The sequence below is a fragment of the Papaver somniferum genome, chromosome 7, assembly GCF_003573695.1.
Source record: "Papaver somniferum cultivar HN1 chromosome 7, ASM357369v1, whole genome shotgun sequence".
NCBI lineage: Eukaryota > Viridiplantae > Streptophyta > Magnoliopsida > Ranunculales > Papaveraceae > Papaver > Papaver somniferum.
In genome coordinates, this window is record NC_039364.1 from 65,783,760 (window position 1) to 65,804,901 (window position 21,142).

The following is a 21,142-nucleotide window of genomic DNA, read 5'->3' on the forward strand; positions in this document are numbered from 1 at the left end:
AGGAATGCTTCCTCAACACACCCTCTTCTTGGTGTTGAGACGTGCGAATTCCTCAACACCACTATTGTGTTGCCAAGCATGCTATCTCAACACATCCTTTCGCTTAGTGTTGAGACGTGCAAATTCCTCAACACTCACCACTGTGTTGCTAGACATGCTTCCTCAACACACCCTCTTCTTGGTGTTGAGATGTGCAAATTCCTCAACACCACTATTGTGTTGCCAGGCATGCTGCCTCAACATATCCTTTCTCTTAGTGTTGAGACTTGCAATTCCTCAACACTCACCACTGTGTTGCTAGGCATGCTTCCTCAACACACCCTCTTTTTTGGTGTTGAGACGTGCAAATTCCTCGATACCACTATTGTGTTGCAGGCATGCTGCCTCAACACATCCTTTCTCTTAGTGTTGAGACGTGCAAATTCCTCAACACTCACCACTGTGTTGCTAGGCATGCTTCCTCAACACACCCTCTTCTTGGTGTTGAGACGTGCAAATTACTCAACACCACTATTGTGTTGGCAGGCATGCTTCCTCAACACATCCTTTCTCTTAGTGTTGAGACGTGAAAATTCCTCAACACTCACCACTGTGTTTCTCGGCATGCTTCCTCAACACACCCTCTTCTTGGTGTTGAGACGCGCAAATTCCTTAACACCACTATTGTGTTGCCAGGCATGCTTCCTCAACACATCCTTTCTCTTAGTGTTGAGACGTGCAAATTCCTCAACACTCACCACTGTGTTGTTAGGCATGCTTCCTAAACACACCCTCTTCTTGTTGTTAAGACGTGAAAATTCCTCAACACCACTATTGTGTTGCCAGGCATGCTGCCACAACACATCCTTTCTCTTAGTGTTGAGACGTGCAAATTCCTCAACACTCAGCACTGTATTGCTATGCATGCTTCCTCAACACACCCTCTTCTTGGTGTTAAGACGTGCAAATTCCTCAACACCACTATTGTGTCGCCAGGCATGCTTCCTCAACACATCCTTTCTCTTAGTATTGAGACGTGCAAATTCCTCAACACTCACCATTGTGTTGCCAGGCATGCTGCCTCAACACATCATTTCTCTTAGTGTTGAGACGTGCAAATTCCTCAACACTCACTACCGTGTTATCAGACATCACTGCATCAACACATCTTCATATTAGTGTTGAAATGCGCCATATCTGCTTGCTCCTAGCCAGCCAAAGCAGCGCCATCTACATTTCCTAGCCAGCCAGTGCCCGTTCCGCGGACCAATTTGCAGTGCCACCTCTGCTAATCAGTAGCCAAAGTTGCAGCACTGATGCCAACACCCCGTGGCCAAGCCGAATTTATGCAAAGCCTCCAATGCAAAGATCACAGATTCTTCATGCCTCCTGACAAAGGTTAGCCAAATCTTCCTGACAATCTCTTCATGACTTGTCGTTTCGATTTTATCCTTGTCTATCACCATCTCATGCTTACCCCGCAACAATGCCACTGTTCCGAGCTAAGCAGGGGACTTAATGTTGATGGTGGTTTTTAGCTTAGGGTTAAAATTGTAAAACCTTGCATATGATGTGACGTCACTCTGTAAGGAAACAGAGCCATGAGTGTTAACCTCTCCACTGGCATATTTATTGAGTCGTTCAATATATTTACATGAAATTTATCCAGACTGGCGCATGTAGCAACCATCCCAGATGTTTTGTAAATTTCGGCGCCTTGCCTATATTACTTATTAATATAAGATTCACTGAGTACTTTTCCTGTGCTATATTCACCGGCAGAACCCTTAATATCGGTATGGCATGACGGATTTGTGTTCACTCGCAGCAGAGTAGCAAGGACCTCAAAGTACCAAGGTTAAGGCCTTTGCGAAAAATACTCAGTCACAAAGCAAAGAATAAACAGAGCCGCGGAGCAGGAGAAACAACGAGGGAAGCGTGGCCATGCCATCGGCGCCACTTGGACACGCCCCATGCTACCCAAACGGGCCTTATTCCTTTGTCGACCAATCAGATCGCTTTAAATCTGCCACGGTGCACTGGAAGTGTGTCCACGCCCTTGCTTGCCGGCCCCCCTTTCCATCGACTAATCAGGTCGCCCTAAATGTGCCACACGCATTTAGAATGATGTCGGCCCCATGTTGCTTGCCGACCCCCTTCCCATCGACCAATCAGGTCACTCTAAACTTGCCACACGCACACCAGAAGTGTGGCCACGCCCGCGTTTGGCCGGCCCCTCTTTTAATCGACCATTCAGGTCGCTCTAAACCTGCCACAGTATTAAAAGAGGCAAAGTTGTGCCAGATGGTCACAATGCCAAATTGACTTTCTAAAAGTCGCGCCAATACGCTAATTGGCATGCCAAACATGCCGAATGCACCACTTTGCCATAAAAACATGTCGAACGTGACAACTTACCATAAATAGCACGCGAATGTGCTAACCCACTCCTTGTTCATGGCCAAACGCCTTAACATATTTAATTAGGGTATTTTATACACGGATCTGCTTTAGTGGCGTTAGTCCTAACCCTAATTTTCAGTCGTGGTGCAAATCATGCCACTTCGGGCCCCACAACATGCCACGAACCGTACAGGACCCAAGAAACCCTAATAATGGCGCCATGACATGGCCACCCGTGGGAATCCTGCTCTTGTGGTCATTTCCACATGATGGCCTGTCTATGGTTCCTTTGACGTGGCTATGGCTCCATTTGCACAAAACATCGATGTGCAATGGCCACATGCCACATGCCGCGCTAATTAGGGCTTTGACGCGCCAAACCCTAATTTAGGCAAAGTTGCTACGCCAACCAAGCCAAGTAATGTTTCCCAGAGCATTGGGATTGATGTGGAAACATGGCCAATGTTGTCACGCCAATGCGCCAAAATCTAGCGACCATGGCTACGCCAGACGCTACTTCGTGCCACTAGCATGTGCTAACTATGCCAGCCACGCCACCATCATGTCGCACGTGCTGAATAGGGTTGTGATACGCCAAACCCTAATTTATCCAAAAGTTGCCATGCCAACTGAGTTCAGTAACTCTCCCAAGTCCTTAAGATTAACTTCGTAACATGGCCAATGTTACCGAAGTCATATTTGGTTCTAACACCAATATGCCACAACAGTTTCCACGGCTATGCCACTGGCATGCCGCCACGCCATGGCTACGCCAGACGCCACTATGCCAATGGCGCCACTTTTTTATACAACAATATATGGCCATAATCAGTGGCCATCCTTCCTCTTGAGATGCAATCTCATCCATCCAAATTTGCCACCGAACTGACAGGCTTGTGGCAAGTTTTAGGCTACCAGCCGCTTAAATCTCGTGGTCATGGCTACGCCAGGCGCCACTTATACCATTGTGTCACTGGCATAAAAGAGTTATACCAGTCATGCCGCAGTGCCACTGGCATACACTCAAATGACATTACCAGGGGCCAACAGAAGGTATCCATAATCAACGGCTACCCTTCCGCATGAGATGCAATCTCAGCCATCCAAGTTTTCCACCGAATTGACGGACTTGTGGCAAGTTTTAGGCGACCAGCCTAGACGTGCCTAATAGCATCACATGTTATTTTCCTACGGCAATACTCTTGACTTTGACTTGCCGCACATAGCAAAGTGCTACATGTTTTCCACGAAAACACTCGAGACATCAAACATGTCACAAACTGAGGGATACTCATCAGGGTATTGGTCTGGCGGTTTACAATGTGCGACATACAATACGCCCGTTATAAGAAAGTGTCATGAAGTGGGATAATTAGTGGCGGCAAGAAGTAACGGGTGTAAACGAATCCATTTCCTTCATCATGGAAGCATGGGTTTCTAACGGTTATACGTTACTCCACTCTTCCATCACCCAAACGTTCCCACTTCCTACGAGACCAGGGTACGTTTCAATATGACTTTTATAAATAGGCTTCACCTATTTCCACCAAACAACAAGTTTTTGGTCGGCAACAACACAATATCCAGTAATCACCTAATAGCTTTCCATTCTGCTATCCAGTTTTACTTTCTGATACAATTCGTAAACAACCACACCTTCAGAATCAACGATTCTGGTCTCAACACTTTCTTCGCTTCCCTCCCTAAGACCAACCCTTCTCCTTCACTTTGTGACGAAGCAAGCCTGGAACGACCATTTCTTGGTTTAGGCCAGGATTGTACAGATTGATCTCTCGAATCAAAAGTACTCCCGTGCAGTGCATTGTTTAGGGTTTAGATTTGTTTTTCATCCACACATCCAAAATTACCAAAATCAGCAGAAACAGTTTTTACCCACAAACACACCCCAAGAACGAAAATAAGCAGCATGTATAGGGTCTTTCTTAGACCACCAAAAAGTTCTTTGAATAGAATCAATTTTAGAAGTAATCTTCTTAGGAAATGGAAAACAGGACAGGTGATAAACAACAAGACTAGATAACACATGCTTTGTAGCTCAGTTCTACCAGCAACATTAAGACTAGACTTTTTAGAGTTCCCTAATCGAGAATAAAATTTATCTATTAAGAATTGAAAATATTTAGATTTGTCTCTATTAACAAAAAGAGAGGTACCTAAGTACTTTTCAGAAGAACTCATAAATTTTATCCCTAAAGTTTTTGAAAGGAGTTTCTTATGATTTTGGTGCATTTTAGAACTAGTAAAAAAACAAGACTTATCAAAATTGATAGCCTGACCTGAAGCCTTAGTGAAAACATTGATAATTTTCATCAAATTTCTAGCATACATTAAGGAAGCTTTTGAGAAAAGCATGCAGTCATCGGCAAAGAATAAATGAGAGATAGAAGGACTATATTTTCTAAGTTTGAAACCTTGTATCAGGTTAAGAGATTCTCCTTTTAAGAGAAGTTGAGATAAAACTTCCATGCAGATTATGAAAATGTAGGGAGATAGACAAGCCCCTTGTCTAATACCTCTAGTAGGAAAAAGCATCTCACCAGGCGATCCATTTACCAGAATTGAGTAAGACACCGTACTAATGCATTGTTCAATAATCTGACACCAATCATCTGAAAAACCTAGTTTTTTAAAAACTAAAAGAATGAATGACCACTCCAGCCTATCAAAATCTTTGGAAAGGTCAAGCTTTGTATCCATAAAACCATTTTTAGTTGTTTTCTTTTTTCTTTTAAAAGAGTGTAAGATTTCATGACTAATAATAATATTATCATGAATTTTTCTATTGGAAATAAAAGCAGACTGAAAGGGAGAAATAAAAGAATCTAGCATAGGTTTGAGACGATTAGTAAGAATTTTTGAAATGATCTTGTAAACAGTGTTTGATAAACTAATAGGTCTAAAGTCCTGAGGAGAAGAAGGGTTATTTACCTTAGGAATTAGAGATATGAAAGAATGGTTCAGCTGCTTAAGGAGAAATTTTGTTCGAAAAAGTTTTGAACATGTTCAATAACTTCTTTCGAAATCTCTTGCCAATTATCTCTAAAGAAACCAGCAGGAAATCCATCAGGACCCGGTGATTTCCATGGGGCCATGTCATTAATAGTAGCATGAATTTCCTCAACAATTGGAATAGCCGCCAAAAGGGAATTCATATCTTCTGTAATGATAGGGTTAACATCTTTTAGAGCTTCTTCTATATAATTATTATTTGGATTCGAAGTAGTGTAAATGTTCTTGAAATAAGGAGAAACTAGAGCCAGAACTTGATCTCTATTTTCCAACCAATTACCTTGCTCATCTTTAGTTGTGTGTATAGTGTTATACATATTTCTGAGTTTGACAGTGTTATGAAAGAATTGAGTATTCTTATCATAATGAGTAAAATAGTCAATTCTTGATTTTTTTTTATAAAAAGAATTTTCAATCTCATACCAATAATCAAGCTGTTTTGAGTAGTTTAAGATGTAATCCCCAATAACAGAAGTATAGGGCATTATCTGCAACTACTCAATTTCATCATTTAATTTACTGATAGCATTTTTAACATGACCTAATAATTCAATGTTCCATTTACTAAGATCAGTTTTAAGATTTTTAAGCTTTCCTGCCATAATAAAACTAGAAGATCCATCAACTTTCTTATCCCATGAGTTTATAAGAATATTTTTAAATTCAGGACTTAACTGCCAACACTTAAAAAATTTATAAGGGATGTATAGGTTTTGTTCATTGTGAAAGCACTTGAGAAGAATAGGACTGTGATTAGAATATACTCTATCTAGATTAGTAATACGAGATTGAGGAAGAACATCAAACCAAGAGTCATTCATAAAGCCTCTATCCAGTTTTTCAAAAATCTGCTCCGAAGGGTTCTTAAATCTTCTATTACACCAAGTGAAAGGATTACCAAAGGCGAAAACCTCATTTAATCTTAACTCCACTAATTTATTTTTAATGAAATACAGTGCCAAAGAAGTAACATGATTTCCTCCCTGTTTTTCTGAATTATGAAGAATAAAATTGAAATCACACAGAAGCAGCCAAGGTCTAATATCATCTTCATTCATATGACTTAGGAAGTTCCATTGATTTTTCATGCCAGAAATATTTAAAGCTCCATACACGAAAGATACCATACAGTTTTTAATACTAGGGGTTATATCACATAAAATATAAATCATGTTAAGAGAGCTACTGATGACTTATATATTTTATCTAGAAAAGTAACCTAGAGCTAAACCACCAGATTTTCCAACTGCTGACACTACAAACCAAGTATCGAAAGGAAGATGATGACTAATTTTTTTTGACAATGTCATTATCGACCATAGTTTCCATAATACATACATCATGCAGTCTATATTTTCTATACAAATTTAAAAAATGTAACCATTTTTTATCTGAGAAACATCCATTCATATTCCAGCAAATAAACTTCATGATTCAGAGAAATTAAAAAACTAAGAAGAATCAAAGTATAAGTAAAATAGACTATGAAAAAGTAAATAACAAAGATTTAAGAGATGAAATTAAACAGAGAATAACAAGAATTTAGAGATTATTGTACTTACAAGGTCATGAGCCAAAGAAGTCTCTGCATCCATAGAGTCCAAAGTATCCACCATCATGAGATTAACCTCCTTTTCAAAGTCTTCGTCAGTAACAATAGGCTCCGGTGGAAGAGTAGTAATAGGAGTTGGTTCCAGAACAACTGCTCTATCTGAAAATTCTTCAACAAATGGATTGCTCATCATAGCATTGTCAAAAAACCGGTTAACATAAATATCTGAAGAATAGTTCATATCAGTGGCAGAGTTAAAGATCATGCCGAAAGAAGTAAAAATAGTTTGAGACACTGTAGTGCAGGATGCTTACCAAACTACACTAGCACCAGCATTACCAGAACTGATATTCTCATTGAAACCTAGATTGAAGGAGGAGCCGATGAGAGAAAGAAGGATAAGATGACATCGGAGGTCATCGAGAAGTTGGAATAAACGATGATGGTGCATTAAACAAGCTGTTTTCCATAAAAGCATATTCAAAAGAGGTTCTAGATATTTTATCCTTCCTATCATGCAATAATGAAGCAGGATCAAATGAAAAACTCTCTTCAACTGGAGCTAAATAAGGTTAGATGATCCCACGTGACTTGAAGGTATCACAGGGATAGGAAGACTAGATGAGGTTGGCTCCTTAAAAGTCACAGAAGATATTGCAGGAACAACCGAAGCAGTAACAGACAAAGAAGTAGAACTTTTTCCTCTCATACTACCAACAGGTTAAAGACTGACGGAGAAGGCCGAAGGCTGTGAATCAACATCTCCACTAGTAGTAGCCTTAGAAGTACCGGAACTCTCACCTTTCTCCAAAACAACACCATTTTGTGTAACAACAACATGTGTACCCCTTGGACTTGGAGAAGGTAATGCTTTAAGTAAAATCCTCCTTTGAATATCCTTGCATTTTTCAGCATCATGGTTAAGAACAAAGCAGCGAGTACATGCATGAAATGGTAGTTTAGAATAAAAAGCAGTCATATAGTAAGTTTTCCTAGAAGTGTTGTAGACCACTTTCTTTGTCATTGGTGAGTTCAAAGGAACCATCACTTTAGCTTCATAGAAATTACCCATAGGAGTATCCACAACAACTGGTGTACCAAGCTGCCCAATAATTTCTCCAGCTTTTCCACTATTAATAAGAACATTTGGGATAGTGATCTACACAGGCATTAAGGTGGTTTTCCATTCTAAGTCAAAAACAGACTCCAAATCACCAAAGGTCTGGATAGAAAATAAATGACCAAAGAGCAAAGTTGGTCTAGCTGCAACTTCTAAATCAAGAACTTTCTTGTACTTAAACATGATAATAAAGAGATTAAGAAAGTTTTGAATCTGCATTCCTTGAATAAAAGGCTTGGCTAATTTAAAATCAATACACTTGATTGTCCAAACCCTATTGAGATGATGCTTGACTGAAGTTTTGTAATAGTTTCTATACTAACAACAAGTAAACCAGGTAGTCTAAAAGGGAATTCTTCAATATACTCATCTAAATCTAGAACCTTAACATGATCTTCAGCAACAACGATTTTCAGAGAAAGAGCAAAGACTAACTTAGAAAGAAGCAGAGAAATATAGGTAACTTAATGAAAAAATTGATTGCATTTCAAGAAGAATAGATTAAGAAGAAGTAGAAGAGGAAGAACAAGGATAAAATAATCTTAAGAGAAGTGACAGATGATAGTAAGATAAAAAGACTTCTCTGATACTCAACATGCTACAACTTATCATCTAAGAAATATGAACAAACCCATGCTTAGTAAAAGATTTCTGCCAAGTGTAATAAAGTTCCTGCTAAACATCCACTAAAATTTAATAACCTGCTTTTAAAATTCTTCAGTTATAAAAAATTCCTTTGACAGCAGATCTTCTGTAAGAAAACCAAAAGATGGAATATCAAATATGTGATTGGGAGAAATAAAAAGCTTGTAATAACACACAATCCAGCTTTAAAAAACTACTCCACAAGTAACCACCACTTGCCAAGAACACAGAACAAATCATAGAGTCTAGGAAAGTAGGCAATCATGATTCTAAGCATAAACAGTTCTAATATTTATAAAGGATAATAAACTCTGAAACTTGATGCACTCTTGAATAGGAACATAATTCTCGAAAATATAACAAATCCCCATCTAAGTAGGATCTCATAATGCTAAAAAGTATTCCCAACTAAGACTATTCTTCACAGATTAACCTAACAAGATGAGTGATATTGACGAAATCCAAAATTTTCAGATTCATTGAAGATGAGACTAAAAAATTAAACCCAGCAGCAACACTAACCAAAATCTTCGCTTTTTCTTCCACATATTTAGTCTCATGATGGTGAACTTACCATGACCCTATGCACACTACCTCCTTCAGCTCATGACCTAATTTGAGTGAAAACAAAAAAGGAAAAGTTTTATCAGTTAGCGCAGAGATTCACAGAAACAAATCAAAAGAAATATTTAGTTTACAAACAGAATTTGCACATGATAGATAAAGAAATTGATTTTAAAACTTCAAACTTCGAACCCCAAAAGATTAACCCATGAAAAAATCGGAAATCAAAATTAGGATTTTTAAGAAAGAACTGAAATAAATCAGAAAAAAGAAAAAAGAGTAAACAATTTTTTGGTTAAATAGATTTGAATTCTTGGGTCTAAAAAACAATGCCAACCTTTTCAATAGGCATATATTCAAATTTATGGTTCATATTAGGGGTGTCAACGGGTCCGGGTCCTCCTGGGTATCACTAGACCCGGACCCTACTTATAAAAGTCGGATTCGGGTCCTAACGGTTCCGGGTCCGGTTCCTACACTTGTGGACCCAGAACCAGACCCGTTTAAATACCCGGGTACCCATTGGGTCTTAAGAAAAATATTAAAAAAACCTCAAAAACTTAATATTTGTCTCTTTTTGGCTTGGATTTAAATAACTTTTATAAAATTTATTATTATTTCTTATTAATGTACTAAATAAAGATTAAATGTAAGAGAAAAATTTAAAACGAGTAAAATATCAAAGCTAAAACTACCAAAAACATGAATAAAAGTATGAATAAACGGATACCCGATACCCGTCGGGTCCTAAGTTGCTAATGGGTCTAACTTTAGGACCCGGAACCGGACCCAAATCTACCGGTTCCGGTTCCGGTTCCGGGTAATGGGTACCCATTGACAGCCCTAGTTCATATAGCCATCGGGGACATTCTGCCCAAGTTTGAAACAAGTATCTAATAGGTAAGTTATTAATATAACCCTGAAGAGAAACTGTAAAGCTCGTTAAAAACGCATCTTCTATCTTCGGTGGTCACATGGGAGAAGAAGAACACGAGCTCCAATCCATTGAAGAGATGTTTGAAGATTTTAGATCACCGTCGTTGTAATTAGGGATCAAATTAAATCACGAGCTCCTCACATACACTAAACGGTAAGTTAGATTTCTAGGTTTTATATTTCGATTTTGATTCAAAATTAGCTATGAATATTTGATTTTAGTTTTGATTTCAAGGCTGGTAGCATCGTTGATTCAGTATAACTGTAAGATTCATTATCATATGATCTTATTCATCGCATCATCATGTTTGATTTTTGAATCAAAATCCAAAATATGGTACTCGATTTAGAACGAATTGGGTTCGATTTTGGATACTGCAGTCAATGGAAGGAGTTACGGTTTGGATTTCTAGTGGAATTTAGGGATTTTTCTCATTGAGAACAAGAAGAAAGAAGAAAGGGGTTCTATTGTATATGAGAAATTGGGCGTTGATGGTATGTCAAAGGTGTAGCCGTGATTTGAGCAGTGGATGGAAGAGATTAGACATGGGTTTCTGGTGTTGATGGGTTTGAATCGTTTACAGGGAAGGTGGTGAATGAATGGGATTGAGTTGGTGGTGCTGTTGATGTCAAAAAAATGAAAAAAGTGGATAATTTGGAGTGGGATTTGGAGTTGATAAGGATGGAGTTACAAGGCTTGAGCAGCTGCAGTTGAGGTGGTGGATGCAGCTGATGCCATGAATCAATGGTGGTGGTTGCTGTTAGTTGGAAGAAGAAGGAAATAATGGTGTTCAAAGTAGCTGCAGATGCAGTGTTGGTACGCGTTATTATCTCTGATGGAGTATGAAGGACTTTCAACGGTATTAAAGTATATTTGATTGACTCTTATCCACTGTGTGTGGCCATTTCATTAGACCGATAGTGTTCGTACAAATTTCGCAATTAACATGTCATCTTATATCCTCTATATGAACATATAGAATAAGAGCGACTGTAAATCATTTAGTTAGTTCTCAGTCAAAGTTGTGGTTGCTACTTTTGTTGAGCACTACTGTTATAGATGGATGTTTGAACTGCCGAGAAGAACTGCTGTTGCTTTTGCAGAAAAGAACTGCCAATGTACAGGGAATAAGAGCATGATGCAGTAGTTTGGGAACAAGCAGCAACAAAGAGCTGGTAATGCTGTAAATGAGTCGAGCAAATGAAGATAAAAACAATTGTTGATAATTTTGAAGCTAAGTAGAATGGCATGAATTGCAAAATATCTGGTGCTGCTGTTCAATGGAAGCATGGACAGGTACTTTCCCTTTTTTTTGAATTTTTTTTGTTGATCAGTTAGGATTAAGATGCTTTACATGATAAAATCTGGCAGTTGTGTTTGTGATGTGGAAGTACAGTTTTGTTTTTGCGAGTTCGGAAAAAAGACAAACTCGATAAAATGTTGGATTGATTGGTAACTGGAACAGAACATTTCAAGTAATCAAAAGGCTGGAACAACAACAATCAAGTGTTAGTGAAGTCCCACTTCCATTACTATCAGCTATAAACTTGAAGCAAGGCATGAAGCTGGTAACCGTGGGGGTTCAACATGCTTAGTTATTTTCCCATAAACTGGTAATACAGAACCTGCTAGTATTATAAGCAAAATCACAAATACTAGACGTTTAGGAGTAGTCCATAATGATCCCAGTTGTATTTTCTCCCAAGATCTATAAAGAATTTCTGGTGAAAGTTTTTTTATGCAATCAGAAAAATAAAGAACTGTGCATCTTTTCTTGGTGATTACTAGGATAAACTTAGAATTATCCACGAAATACACAGGATGCACATGAGTGCATAATATATATTCTGACATGAAATAGATTTTTACCCTAGTTGTACCCGAGTGCATAATGTATATATATATTTTAATATTTTGTTGTTCTTTTCATTTTTCTTCTTTCATACTGGTTTTGGTTGATGTTTTAATGGAATGCGATGATAATGATAGTGGGCTGATAGTGGGCTTATCGCTCGAGATGGTGAGCTAGTGATTTTGGTCATGTATAATATATTGCGAGTGATTTTTAGGATAACCGTATATTTATCCACGAAATACACAAGATGCACCTGAGTGCATAATGCATATTCATAAAAAATAGGTTTTAGAGCAGGTGCAACCTGGGTGCATCATGCATATTTTTTTTATTCTTGTAGAAAAAATGTTTTGGCCAGGTTGCACCTGGGTGCATAATTTATATTCTTATAGAAAATAAATTTAGGTTGCACCTGGGTGCATAATGCATTTTGGTGAGTAATGCATATTTTTATATGAAATAAATATTGGCTGAGTTGCACCTGGGTGCATAATGCATATTTTTTTAGGAAATAAATTTTGGTCAGGTTACACCTGGGTGCATAATGTATCCACGACATGTTTGATTTTTTTTTCTTCAGAATTTCATATGAACAATGGATCTCGTTTTTAGAGATTTTCGAGCCCTTTCCAAAAATATAAATTTTATTGAAATTGGGATTATATTTTGGAAATTAAGACATTTTTCGTGATTAATTTTAATTGTAGGGAGAGAAAATAAATAGGAGAGAGAAAAGGATAAGAAAAAAATAAAGTTTAAAGTAAAGGGTGTATATGACTAATATTTCTCATATCTTTTTCACTCAGACCTATATTTTACAAGTTCATTGCTCCCGCACTTTATGGGTTGGGGTCATATGACCCATTTTCCGTAAGAATAAAAGGGGAAATAATTAAAGATTAACGAGCATGGAAATCAGAAAGAAACTTAGAAGATCATTAGAATTAATTGAAGAACAGAGTAATAATTTGTCGCAGAAGATTGAAGAAATTTCAAGTTGACTAAGTCAACGTCGCACGATATGCGTTTGGACCATCTCCTTGGTCCATCTCTAGACGGCCCTTAGCTTACGTTAAGATTCTACTGTAATGCTGGTCCCACATTGTCTTCTTTTTCTTTTTCTTTCCTGGTAGTGGTTGTTAAGTTTCTTGTGAGTCGTGACTTGTGAGATGCTATCACCGGATTCAAAGATATCATTGAACTAGAGGTATATTGGTTGGCTGAGCTTGAGTCGCTGTGACCCCATAACGACTTGAAGTTCTTTACCAACGATATCATTAAACTACAAAGGTAAAATTGGCCGAGTCGCTGTGACCCCATGAGGTAGACTTAATTAGTCCATGTGCTGGTATTTTCTCTGAAATTCTGAACCATGTTTCTAGATGGAATTAAATTGGGGATGGTTGACAGTTCTAGCTTCCACACTTCGCAAATAGAGTTCACATCTGTAGGGTTGTACATTGACTGGGTACAGATCCTGGTGCTTGCTTGCTCACACACATTTATTTTAATTTAATTTTTCCCCCTTGTAAGAACAACCATGTAACCGTTGGTAGTTCATCTTATGGCGATTTATATTCTGGCTAAATTGGGGCTTATGCCATTTAATTGGGGCCTATGAATTTTTTCATCCATCTCATAAAAAATGATAAGGGGTGTCTAAGTTTGATGAAATTATCATTTTACCCTCTATCAAATATTAATACTACTAATTTGTCCCCATCAAATCCCAATCATAAAATTAAAAACTAAAATCAAAATCATAAAACTAAAATCATAAAATTAAAAACTAAAATCAAATTCAAATTCATTTCCATCTCCACTTCAACTGATTCTTCTTCTTTTCTTCTCAACCCAATCCTATGAACTAGGTTTTAGTAACGTAAAATTGCTCAAAAATTGAAAATTTTGAAATCAAATTTTTCCTGGTTTATCAGAATCGGTTAACGTTAATGTATATGTGATCCGATTACAAATAGAAACGGTATATGTTCATGCCCACAAAGACCGATTGTCCTTGATATGTTTTCTGGTTCGAGAAATTTGAACCAGAATCGGATTACATTACCACTTATAAAAACTGATTGTTGATGTATAGTGTTAGAATCGGATTTTATATGTGTGTCGAGTAAACCGATTGTTGTTCTCAATTTTTCTGTATCTTTTTTTGTTAGAATCGGATTACATGAGCACTTTTATAAACCGATTCCTGTTATGCAATGTTAGGAATCGGTTTTTATACATGTATCGTGTAAATCGATTCTGGTTAACCCATTCTTTTTCAGTGATAAAATGAGTATGAAATCATACTCGATTTCATTTCGATTACAAATGAAAATGAAAATAGTTATGTACTCGAATTGAAAACGAGTATAACTTTATACTCGAATTGAATACGAGTACAACTTCTTAAACGATTTGAAATCGAGTATGAAGTCATACTCATTCTTAACTCGGGTATAAAAATGAATTTTAATTTTATTTAATGTTTAACAACACATAAGCTACATATATTTATTTATTTTTACCCACAGTCGGTTTATGTTCATGTCCATATAAACCGATTCTGGATAATCGGTTGATTTTCATATCCATATAAACCGATTCTGGGTAGAAGCAAGTTTCAAAAACTCTCTGCATGTTTTTGAGGTTATAATCGGTTGATACCAATGACAATATAAACCGATTCTGAGTTGGTGTTCTTCAAAAAAAAATCAAATTTTAACATATTCAGATGATTCATTAACACAAGTTAATTTCACATATAACACGAAATTTTATCACTAATTATCCAAATTAACAATAATTAATCAGGGATAATTTTGCCATTAAAAAAATAATTGGTTAAGGGGTTTTTCATTTTACTTCAAAATGTTTCTTTATTGTCACGTAGTGATAGACTCAAATTAATTCCTATAGGCCCAATTTAGCTAGGATTTATGTGTTGTTTAATTTAATCGGTACGCCTGAAAGGACTGTAATAATTAAATGAGAGACGGCTTTGTGTAGATACAAACAATGTTATACTACTAGTTTTTGTAAGAATAAAAACTGAGAATAAAATCAAGTGGCCAGGATAGAGTCCTTTACTTTTACCCTCTCCGAGACGCCTGTCTTTTGATAATTTCTCATCCATCTTCCACTATAAATGAACATAAAGTTTGTTATCAGTTTGGAATCCAAAACGAAAACTGAAAAAATGGGTCTATCGAAAAAGTCTTATCTTTCTTTCTCTCTCGTCCTCTTTTCCACCATATTTGTTTTAGAATCAGTATCTCCTGCTACTTCACCTTTACTTAAGTTTAAAAATGGAGAATTTAAGATTTTGCAAGTTGCGGACATGCATTATGCTGATGGAATTACAACACCATGTGAAGATGTTCTGGAGATGAAGGGTTGTTCTGATCTTAATACCACTGCTTTCATTAACAGAATGATTAAAGCTGAAAAACCTGATCTTATTGTCTTCACTGGTAAATTATTTCATTACCATTCTTTAATTAGTACTTTATTTAATTTATGTTTATCACAATTCTTAGAAATGTTTTCCTTACTGTTCTTCAAGTTTTGGAAATTTTTTTCTTCTATTGTTCGAGATTTGAGAATAAGTAAAATTCAGAAATTAGTGTCACTCCTGCATAATTCTTAATCCTGTTAATTAGCTTTGCTTGCCCAGTTGCCCTTGTTTTATTTGCACTAGGTTTTTACACCCAGACCCGTATTAAGCACATGTTTCATTGTTTTACTTACCAACTGCATTGGCATGAGCTTGGTTATCATTGTTTTAGTGAATTTTCACCATTTGTTTGGTTTGACTGAGCAGGAGATAACATATTTGGTCAGGACGCAACTGATGCAGCAAAATCTTTAGATGCTGCATTTGCACCAGCAATTGTGGCAGGTATACCATGGGCTGCTGTTTTAGGTAACCATGACATGGAATCAACCTTGACCAGAGAAGGGGTGATGAAACATATTGCAGGCATGCAGCTTACTTTATCGCAGTTAAACCCTGCATCTGCTGATGTTATTGATGGTTTTGGAAACTATAACCTGGAAGTTGCTGGTGCTGAAGGTTCAAACCTCCAAAACAAGACTGTTCTTAACTTATACTTCTTGGATACTGGAGATTACTCCACAGTTCCTTCCATTGGTGGATACGGATGGATAAAAGCTTCCCAACAGTTTTGGTACCAAAAAACCTCGCTCATGCAACAGGTACTGCCTTTAATTATCAAAAACATATTTGACCTTTCATATTTGCCTATTATGCTAAGCTAAGCAATAAATCTTATCACATAAAATTGGACTAGAATGACAACCATAATAATTAGTATTCTTTTCAGACTAGCCCGTACTAGTCTATTCATGATTAGAAACTTATTGTTATTACATAAATAGTCGCATCCATCATTGTTTTCTTATGCAAATGCAGAAAGCTTATATGAGCAAACCGGAACCACAAAAAGCTCCTGCGCCAGGACTAGCTTACTTTCACATACCATTGCCAGAGTATGAAGACCTTGGATCAAACTTCACCGGCGTGAAAGGAGAGGGGTTAATTAGCTCACCTTTAGTAAATTCAGGTTTTTTCACAACCCTGAGAGATGCAGGGGATGTGAAAGCCGTCTTCACAGGGCATGATCACTTGAATGACTTTTGTGGTGAGCTAAGTGGTATACATCTTTGTTATGCTGGTGGTTTTGGTTATCATGCTTATGGGTTAAAAGGATGGTCTCGAAGAGCAAGAGTAGTGTCAGTGTCTTTGGAAAAAACAAAAACGGGAAAATGGGGAGCAGTTAACACCATTAGAACGTGGAAGCGCCTCGATGATGAAAATCTTACTACCATTGATCCTCAAGTTCTCTTTGCAGGTAAATAGGTACTCTTTCACAAATATATGTATCCCAATTAAGCTAATATTATAGGCGTCTTACTCTAGTTTGTTGGAAGCGCAAGAATAATCAGATGGTTTAACTAGGAACTTATTAGGTTAAAGTTTCAACTATTTTTCCTTGATACAACCTATCTAGTGTCAAGTTGATTATTTCTATAGCAAGTCTCCAAACATATTGATCCCGTTGGTCTCATTTTCTGGCATTTGGCATCAATATCATAGTCTGAAATTGCGAATATTAGAAATTTTAGAAACTCTCTTGTTTGCAGAGTTTGGTCCCTCATCATCTTCTGACTCTTCAACACCATCACCAAACTCGTCACCATTTTCGAACTCATCTCCATTACCACTCGACCCCATCCCGACCCCCTCACCTTCATCAAACTCTTCACCAGCACGTACGAACTCATTTGTGCTACCACTTGTTGCCATCACATTCTTGTCACTACTCTTTCTATTACATGCTAGAAGTGGGTTCCTTTTGGTTCCGGGCTCTCCCTATCAGCTTTGAAAGGTTTCTCTTTCAAGATTGTTGTTACCAACTTAGCATTTTATTCTGTTAAAGTTTCTACCTTATTGTCAAATGTATCAGAATGTGAACGTTTCCCTTCTTCCCCCATCAATATGTTACTCTCTTGTAGAAGTTGTCTTAATAATCTAAATGGTCCTATAAATCTCAGTAAAGCCTTGAATCATTTGCGAGTTGAAGCATAAACCACAAGGAACTGCACGGGTACTATGTGCTCTTACACCGCTTGATCAAAGATATCAAGTGGAAAACAGTTGTTATTCAAGAAGTTACAGAATCATAATTAGGAAGAGACGAAGACAACAAAACCATGAAGTTGTTCTTATTTATGCGTCGAACAACAGTGTGTGTAGGACTCTAATTTTGGTTTATACACGGTGTCTATTAATTGAGATTTTACTCATTTTCATATTTCCAATGTTAACAGGTAATGCAAAGAAGAGATCGTTGAGAGGAATATGAGGAGGGGCCGTGGGGGCGGTTTGTTACATAGTTAACGTATACGATGTTGCATTACATCACAGAATTTCCAAGAAAAAAGAAAAAGTACAGATTAGAAACAACAATGTTGTTAAAGCAATCATATAAGAGAAACAATGCAGGTGTTTTACGTTTTGTTCTGTGTTTTGCTTCCTGTTCCATACACCAAGGGAAGCTACTAGGATTATTAGTCCAAGTCAAGTTGAGTTGACTTGACTATCTGTGTCATATTATACTGGCATAAATACCTCTCCCCTGTCTGGTATCAATACCTCTCCTCTGTCTATGTGTAAGACACCTGATCATTACTCTTGTAATAATACAATATATATTTCTTTCATAACCTTTTCATGATATCATTGATGTCCGATCCAGGTGAATTTCCGTGTGATAATTTCTGGAAAAATAATCATGAGAGTTTGTCTCTTAATCACATTTCAAGATCAAATATCTTTTCTTGATAACTTTCCGATCATTCAACATTCTTTGATTCCATTTTCTACAAAATCTTCATTTTCTTGAATTTTTAGGTTAAGAACTCTCAAATTTTATATCTTTTTCTCAACAATTTCAATGCCAAAAACTAAAGGATGAATGAGTAACACATCTATTCCACCGAATCTTACTCAAAATCCATAGACTACGGAGTCAACAACATCATTTTTCAGCTGATGATGATTTCCGTTGATATAGGGGAAAGAATGGTAATTCTCAACTATTTGTTATGGCGTGATCAATTCTACTCAGTCGTGATCTCGACTGATCTGTTTGGATATGTTGATAGTGAAGTTTCTGAATCACCATCACAAATTCTTATTAGTGGTCTTCAACTTGTTAATCCAAGATGGAGTTACTGAAGAGCATCTAGATTAGTTCTACGTTGTTTAAAAGCTACTCTTCCACCAACAATTTGTGCTGATGCGCTTGGATTTTTTTCTGCTAGAGAGATTTGGCGGTGTTTTGAAACAACTTTTACAACTTAATTTGGAGCTAGAAGTGAAAAAGCGGGGGTCTAACAACCACACCCAATAATTCGTTTGGCAATCTGTATGGACTAACTCCAATATACTTTCAAGAGAATCAACTAGACAGTCAGACTCAATCTTAAGAAAAGTATATCAAAGAGTTATATCTCAATTTCTCAATTCAATCCGCGATCAAACAAATAAGAATTTGCGAACCCGATTGAATATAAGAAATAACTTGGACGGTATCAAAAACCAATATCCAAGTGTCAATCAATTTAATCAACAACCCAAAGGTCGGATTCACAATTGATTGAACTTGCGTACAACCTGTGATATTTCAATTATATAAACAAATATAATGCAGAAAAGAAATAACACAGACACCAGAAATTTTGTTAACGAGGAAACCGCAAATGCAGAAAAACCCCCTAGTCTAGAATAAACATACACTGATTATAAGATGTTACACCAATTTCCTACTACCTATTCAGACTAGATGTAATACCTGCTTCAGCACTAATAAAACTCCTAGCACAACACCGATTGTCTTTAGGAATTTTTCTCGTAAATCTTCTAGCAGAAGCCAAGGCTCTCTTTAGAAGATACAACAACACGATTGATACGATTCGATCTTTTGTTTGCACAGAGTACCGATTTGATTTCCCTTTGGATGTAAATCAAGATTTTGGAAATCTTGTGTCTATTTTGATAAAAACGATTACTAGGTAAAAGTAATATCAAAACAAACTTGTAGATTGGGGATTATTATACTCTTCAATAAAGGAAGAGAAACCTAATGATTCTACAACAAGAACAACTAGAATAAATCTAGAGATATATTGTTTAAAACTTCTTAAGGATTTTTATGAGATACCTTAATCAAAGTTTTCTTTCTAGCTTCTGACTTCGACTAACAAGTGTTGGTATACGATCGGAAACTGAAATCTACCAAAACTTAGGGTTTATGATCAACAACTCTTGAATGGTTTTACATCATAAGAGAAAACCTTAGAATAGACAAGAGATGAAAAACCTAGATTACAAGTTGTATAATCAATCACGAAGATTAAATCTAACTCGGCTTTGTGATCCCCAATACAAAGACTTTTATCTCACTCTTGTTCACGAAGAACAGAAGACATGGAAAACACATTTATGAGCTTACACCAATTTTCCAAAGGGGATAAAAAACGTGTAGCACTCACGAACCCTTTATTTATAGTGAAAGGTAGCTTGAAAGCTAAGCAAAGCTATTTTCCTTTTTCAAGACTCTTCTAATTTTGGGAGTCTTTCCTAAGTTACAACTCTTGCCAAAATAATTAAATAAATAACAAATATTGTATTTATGTGAATAAATCACATTCTAACTTAGGAAGGAATCACAAAAACTTTAATATGGTAATAAAATATGTTAGGATTAATAGCCATCTTGCCTAGATAAGGAAACATCACCAATTTGACTAAAAAAAACTTCTAGTCATGCAATTGGGCCCAAGTCCGTGAACCGTTACAAGCAGTCCATGGATTGTTTCCTACTAACGAACTGTAACAGTTACAACAACACTTATAACTGTTACTTTAATAAATCACTCATAGCTTCATCGTTACAACTCGGAATTGAGTGATTCTTGGATCGCTGAATTCGTAGGCTCATTCACTATAACACGAGAACCTCTCCAGGGATAAAGGTTATTGTCACAAAAGTCGTGGCTCAAATAACCTCAAGTATATATACATAAGTGTACATTTACCGTCATAGGAATTGTTCCATAGAGTGAGCATTTGTTTCGATAGATTAGAAAGGTAGAATTGAACAAGAATCCAAGTGAAATCAATTACCACATACCTCTGTTGATGAAGTACTTGTTGATGTCTTCTTGTAGTCTTCAAACTTCATCCTTCAAGAATAGCTTCAATTCTACTTCTTTGACTTAATCTAGTCCGAAACTATCTATAGTATACTAAATCAAGAATGCATTTTGGCGACTAAAATTGACAACTAACTTGACATACGAACGCTAGTGGGTTCAACCGAGCAATGCTATAATAATCTCCCCCTTTGTCAATTTTAGTGACAAAAACATTTTACATATGGATTGTACTTGTTAAAAGCATTACAACTCCAAAATCCGACATGCTTGATTTCCTTGGTTCTTCAACTCTGCGTGTGTTCATCCTGTACT

General features: G+C 36.8%; 1 protein-coding gene and 1 long non-coding RNA gene across 3 annotated transcripts; both read left to right on the forward strand.

Annotated features, from left to right (window-relative positions):
* Positions 1-10,199: 10,199 nt before the first annotated feature.
* LOC113297512 lies at positions 10,200-12,140 on the forward strand. 2 transcript variants are annotated; one of them, XR_003333512.1, is made up of 2 exons: positions 10,200-11,526; positions 11,602-12,140. It is a non-coding gene; the product is annotated as an uncharacterized LOC113297512 (long non-coding RNA). The 2 variants fall into 2 exon arrangements; XR_003333513.1 differs by having other exon boundaries at positions 11,627-12,140.
* Positions 12,141-15,195: 3,055 nt separating this feature from the next.
* LOC113297511 (probable inactive purple acid phosphatase 29) lies at positions 15,196-18,347 on the forward strand. Its single transcript, XM_026545999.1, has 4 exons — positions 15,196-15,558; positions 15,909-16,303; positions 16,521-16,959; positions 17,939-18,347. Exons 1-4 carry the CDS (start codon positions 15,234-15,236, stop codon positions 17,971-17,973), a joined length of 1,194 nt encoding a protein of 397 aa, XP_026401784.1. The 5' UTR covers positions 15,196-15,233; the 3' UTR covers positions 17,974-18,347.
* The last annotated feature ends 2,795 nt before the right edge of the window (positions 18,348-21,142 follow it).

Excerpts from the sequence above, each read along its gene's own strand:
- LOC113297511 (XM_026545999.1), top strand. The coding sequence starts at position 15,234 with ATGAACATAAAGTTTGTTATCAGTTTGGAATCCAAAACGAAAACTGAA. Across the intron at positions 16,304-16,520 it reads AAACCTCGCTCATGCAACAG|AAAGCTTATATGAGCAAACC; the intron begins GTACTGCCTTTA and ends ATGCAAATGCAG. Across the intron at positions 16,960-17,938 it reads TCCTCAAGTTCTCTTTGCAG|GTAATGCAAAGAAGAGATCG; the intron begins GTAAATAGGTAC and ends CAATGTTAACAG.